Below are 6,000 nucleotides of genomic sequence, written 5' to 3' on the forward strand. Positions count from 1 at the left end.
ATTCTGTCTCGAACCAGTGTCTCTCGTCTCCGGACAAGAAGGCTCTCTTCAGTTCTTGGGCCGGATTCGATCAAGACTACTTCCACCTCCTCTACTGCGACAGCGGCGTTTTCTACGTGTCTTCGGACACCGTATTTAAATACTCCTTCGGTCCTCCTGAGAGGTTTCGACCTCGACGAGGACTGGAATGAGTCGGAGGGACGGTTCGGCTCTCTCCTGTCAGGTGTCGATCAGCCCCACCCAGACGACGTTCACAGTGGCGGCAGACCCTTACCTACAGTGAGAGTTCGTAACCCTCCGCGGGAAAACGTTTTCTCCTGACGATACGTTTTCCCAGACTCTGAGAGGCCATCGCTGCAAGGCGATGGCTGCTCCTACTCTTCTCCAACTGCTAGTTCCACTGGGAAGGCGAGTGAGTATCCAATTCCTTCCCCATTCCCTCTCTCCTTACGGCTACGAGGGAAAGGGGAAGGATCCTACAGAGATTTCTTTGTAGGATCCCACGTTGGGGACTGCGCTACCGGGGGGACCTTCGGGTCCTACCTGACGTAAGCCCCGGTCGTTGAGGAGGAATCCTGCTCCATTCTCGATTTCTACGGGAATCGAGAGGACCACCAGCCGATATCGTTTGACGAATTCGGTGGGGGTTTCGCAGACTGCTTAGAATTCTACGGAATTTCTAGCGCATTCAGAGTGTTCGAGTTTTTTACAATCTTCAAACACTTACGCGAGACCACGGTCCAAAGTGAGCGAGACGAGAATCCCCGATATGTTACACGATAATCGGGAACCTCGCCTATGCTCGAATTCTTGGAATTTCTAGCATTGTGAAGAAGACTGCTGCTGAAAGAAACTATCTCACAGTAGGCGACCAACCTGGAATAGAGGAGATCGGACGGGAATATCCAGTTTGGCTTGAACTATCGTCTTAGTATTCTGTTCACCATTGAAGCTTTCCTTCGAGGAAGACTTCTCCTTCACTCTCTTTGATAGAGAACGAAGGTGGTCGATCTCCAATCCTTATTTTGTTTTCTTGAAGGAAAGAATTTAGGATGGAGATCGTTGTTCAGAATCCTACAAATACTACGTATATTAACCTCGCGACATGATTCTGCTAAGCAGTTGAATTGTCCGAGGGGTAGGCGCATATCCTAGTTATTCTACGGATTGCGACTTAGACGAGAAGTATTCTAATTGAACTGCAACTCGGGGTTGCCTGCAACCTCCCAGGAGTTTTCAGTTTCAAGTTTTATACTTATGGTTTTGTCACGACAACACCATTTCAACTTTTATATTTACCGAAATTCGTTTCGCCTAAATATAATTGCCCGAGCATATCTTTTATGCTCGGTAGTTCTAGCCGAACGCATTCCTTCGTGGAATAATGGATTACCTGGCAACTCAGGATGACGAGTCAACAGGCTCAACCACTGCGTATTGAACTGCCTGATAGCAGCTCAGTATCAGCTGGGCCTCCGAGATTCACGGTCATGTATGTCTCTCTCTCCCCTGCTTGATTGACTACCGAACCGTATCTCTGCCTAACAATCATGGACTTAGGTCTCTGATTAACGGGGATTCTCGCAATAATGAAGGACCATCTACTGCGGTGACGCTAGATTCCATCGCCTTCGACATTGCGAGAATTTTCAACAGAGATAATCTCTTGGACTCTTTCATCTTTCTGTTTACCGCACGGTAACAGAAGTCTGTACAAGTCTCCCGCTGCATCGCACTGCGATAATGCGAATGATTTTGCAGACATCTGAGTTTGTCTTCAAAATATCTCGTATTCGTAGGTGTACAATTGTTCATTGTTCAACCCGAATTACAAGATGTGTCAGAAGACATCGCCTACTCTCCGACCTGACAGCTCTACCTCCAAATGTTCAGCCCATGAGAAGCAGTTCTTCAGGCGGCTTTCACCTGTGTTTTCATTACCGAAGAACGCCCCGCTTTTCATTGCAACTTACGACTTCCTCACCGGACAGCAATGAAATAGCGGTTAGCGTTTTCAGTCATTTGTAAGCACAGGTTATGAATCTGAGATCCTTCTCTCGATTCATATGTGAAGACGTAGGTTGCATTCAATATCTACCTTCGTCTTCAACGGTACATAGTGTTGTTTCTCCTTAGCTGAGATTCAACAAACATGAGATGTTTTACCTTCAGGGACCTCGGTCTCTAGAAGGCAATTGACTTTCGCCTGTTGGGTACATGCCTTAAGAGAATCATCACCTCGCTGTCCGGCATTGGTGACAAACAAATACATCATTTTGTTTGGTCTCTCGGCATAACCCTTTAAAAGGCGAAGGTCACGTGACTTACTCGGATGCTTTGACAACGTTGCCTCCTACCGAACGCAGTCAGTCGGCAGCTGTCAGAGCGCCCGAGTCAGTTACGAATACGCTGTTGACTTAGTTCGGTTGTTACACAGCAACCATTACTTCGTTTTAATAGCTTGTCACAGTACCCATACCATTGACACCCACCATGGAGTGTCGGTGTCCTATCCACTACCGAGAACTTCGCTGCATGGGGATAGGAGGATGCGAGAGACTTCGTTGCTAACGGACAGACCAGTATGGGTACTGGACATCACCGAAGTAGAGAAGAAGGATAGGTCATGCGACTATTTCCTTCTTTTCCTCTGAGGAACTGCATGACTTCTCCTGCGAAGTCAGGCACCCAGGGGATGGGGATCCGTGACGCTCGATTTCGTACCGAACTTCGTAGCGAAGACTCAGAACCCTTCGGTCCCTGACGATTGGTTCGAGTCGTTCACAATCCCCTCCCTAATGGACTTCACGCCTTCGATGCGAAGGAGATGCTGCCTTGTCCACAAGAACTTCTCCTTGGCGCAGGTACTGAAGGCAGGGGTCTGGTCCAACCAGACCACATGCCCTTCCTTCTACCTTCGGGATATTGCCCACAGGTCCTTGGATCTTTTTCCTTGGGACCCGTGGTGGCTGCTCAACACGTTGTGTAGCGAACCCAGACCCTCGCAGGCTGAACAGCATCGAGTCCTGGTGTGACCGTAAGAATGGATGGTGAATGAGAGTGTGACTGGCTCCTCTTCCCATCTTTTTCTTTCCCTCTACCTGTGGTTAGAGGGACACGGTCGTCACCCTGCTGGATAAGGACAAGATGCAGGTGAGCTACTCAACAGAGCCCCATCCTATCCCTTTCACTAGGGATAGGAGCGTATATCCACCACTTCCTCCAACAAGGGGGAGGAAGTGGATGCCAGCTTGAGACAACCCATACTTTATGTTGCCTCTTGCAAACAGGAACAAGTTCTTGCTTGCTGGTACGAAGAGATACGCTTGCCTCTCTCTTAGTACTCGGCCCAGAGGTCTGATCATTGATCCTGCGGTGCACACCCCGATCAATCGGACAGAGGCTTGGATCCCTCCCTCGCTCTTACGACCAGGGAGGCATTCCAGGGATGGACGAACACCAGTCTGTTCATCAAAAGACTCAGATTCCTCCCACCAAGAAGTGAGTCTTCCTATTGTTAAAGGACCGATGGTTTGTATTACGTATCGGAACAAGTGACAATTTGTCGAAAATTGCATTTTTCCTAACTATACAAACCTGAGGTCCTTTACATATAGTCCCTCCTCATGCCACCCCTCACTCTGCGTATTTTGCATGGGCCAAAAGCAAAAGTGATTTGTTTTACCTCCCAGTCGCGCGGCGCGCGACTGTCTCGGACAAGCAGTTAACTACCGTTCTCCCCTTGTTCGAAGCTTACGGGACCGTTCCAGCTGCCGCTAGCTACTTCCTATTGTTAAAGGACCTCAGGTTTGTATAGTTAGGAAAAATGCAATTTTCGACAAATTGTCATATTACAAAAAAGTATGTATTTTATGTTGAAATTGAAAAGAAAAGAGAAACAGGAAAATGTGGCTATTTCTTGTAGAAAAATACCACTAATAGGCGAATTTGCCACAAATAAAGCGGGTATATGTTCCAGAGAGAAGTTCATGAATAAGGGGGTTTCACTGTACAGGCAGTCCCCAGTTATCGGGATTGCCGTTCCATTCCAAATGGCGTGACGATAACCGAAAATCACTGATAACTGAAAATTGGCGGTAACTGCGCCAATTCTTGATTATCATCGCTGCTGTTAAGTGGGGATCAGTGATCAGCACATCGGCACAGAAAATCCAGTTGTCAGTGTCGCTAGACAAGCGCTGTAAAACTGGATTACCTATAACTGGTGACAGCTTGTGCACTTGATTTGTCTGCTTTTTGTAGACAATTATGTAGTTGATTTGGACTTTGCTAGCCTGTTTCCCCAATTGAATCTGATCAGAGACATGAAAATGTATTGACATAGATAAGAATTGGTTTAGACTTAAAATACATTTTATTCCTTTTAATCTGAAATTTGACAATAGTTTGTTTGTAATTATAGGTAGTTAAATCTTACCTTACAGCTAAATTTTACCTATGATAGTTGATAGATAAATAGAAAAATTATTGCAGATGTCACCCAGCTGATTTTTTGAAAAAAGTAGACCTGAGAGCAGAAGGAATCAAATTTCTAGTTTGTAATCTTTTGACCAGTAGCTTTGAACTATTGTATATATTCTTGTCAAATAGTCATGAATTATTTTTAATAAGAAGCTAGTTGTAGTTTTGTCCTTGGGTTAATTACTTAAATTTTTCAATTTGATTTTAAGAGAGTATACTTAAAGTGCCTCAGTCCAGGGCATTTTGGCCATTCTTTGATTATTGTTGTTAACAAAGCCCTCATATTGTATCCCACAGGAGTTGCTTGTGTAATGTTGTCAGAAGTTCGGGTTCAGTTTTGGCACTTGATCAGGAAGCGATGTGAATCTCCCGAGGAACACATACGAATGTTCCTTGATAGTGAAGTACGACCCTTGTGGCCCAAAGGCTGGATGAATTCCAGGATACTTTACAAAGAAAGCTACTCAGAACATGCTGTACTTACGTGAGTATGGATACTACTTTGTTGAAGTTTAGATGTACTGTAAATATAGATTGCCATTCATAAGCAGGAGAAGTATAGTATATTTTGTTTTACTCAACTCGCCTTGATAATCACATCTTATTTCTGTAATATGAAAATCCAGATCTTTGATTTACGTGCTGATGTCATCGACATTCTTCCCTCACCTCAGAACATTTCTTATGATGCCACAAAATGGCCAAATATTCATTCATTCATTTGTTAATGAGAATCATTTGTGTCTGTTCCCAGATTACCACAAAATGGCCAAATATTCATTCATTCATTTGTTCATGAGAATCATTTGTGTCTGTTCCCAGATAACCTTTTTGATGGCATGATCTTGTCTAGTCTTCATTTCAGTTTCATGTTTCTTTTCTTTTGCTTCATCTCTTTGTTATTTATTTTGTTATTGTTTGGTGTTTCCTCATGGGCATTATTCCTTTTTGGGTAACTTGTCAGTTAATTTTGTTTTCACCTCCTCCAATTCCATTATTTCTAAAGGTTTTTATATTTAATTTTCTCTTTATTCCATGTGTTATTTAAGTCTCTTTAAATAAGCTGCATTTTTGTCTTGAACTACTATTTGCTTATTCCTAAAAAAAATATTTGTAAAGTGGGTAAATGATTAGAGGTGTATTCTAAGACAACACATTTGTATGTCACATGTTTGACAATTTTTGTGTTGTATGTAAGTTTAGGAATATGAAATGTGAATTAAGCATAGTACAGGCGGCCCGCGGTTAACTGCACAATCGCTCAACGGCAAATCAAAAAAAAAAAAATCGGTTTTACGGCGTGTCGTCAAAAATATTCATTAAAAAAATAAGGCATTTTTTTATGGCACAATTTTCGGTTAACAGCGCCGCTAGAGCCGTTATGTCTAATGAGTACATACATCTGTAGAAATACCGTTCAGCCCATAAAGGTTATGCAGATGATATTAAAAAATTGTATTGAGAGTTATTACATAGGTATTAGAGTAAAGTATATGCCTCTGATGCTGTTCTATGCTG

At 43.5% G+C, this 6,000-nt stretch overlaps 1 protein-coding gene across 1 annotated transcript in view; it reads left to right on the forward strand.

Moving 5' to 3' along the window:
* LOC135199281 (ubinuclein-1-like) overlaps nt 1-6,000 on the forward strand; it is a 163,749-nt gene that overhangs the window by 30,622 nt on the left and 127,127 nt on the right. Inside the window, 2 exon segments of the mRNA XM_064227186.1 lie at nt 4,780-4,798; nt 4,800-4,966. Of these exon segments, the coding sequence (XP_064083256.1) occupies nt 4,780-4,798; nt 4,800-4,966 (186 nt within the window).

This window comes from Macrobrachium nipponense, chromosome 23 (genome assembly GCF_015104395.2).
Source record: "Macrobrachium nipponense isolate FS-2020 chromosome 23, ASM1510439v2, whole genome shotgun sequence".
In the NCBI taxonomy this organism is placed as follows: Eukaryota; Metazoa; Arthropoda; class Malacostraca; order Decapoda; family Palaemonidae; genus Macrobrachium; species Macrobrachium nipponense.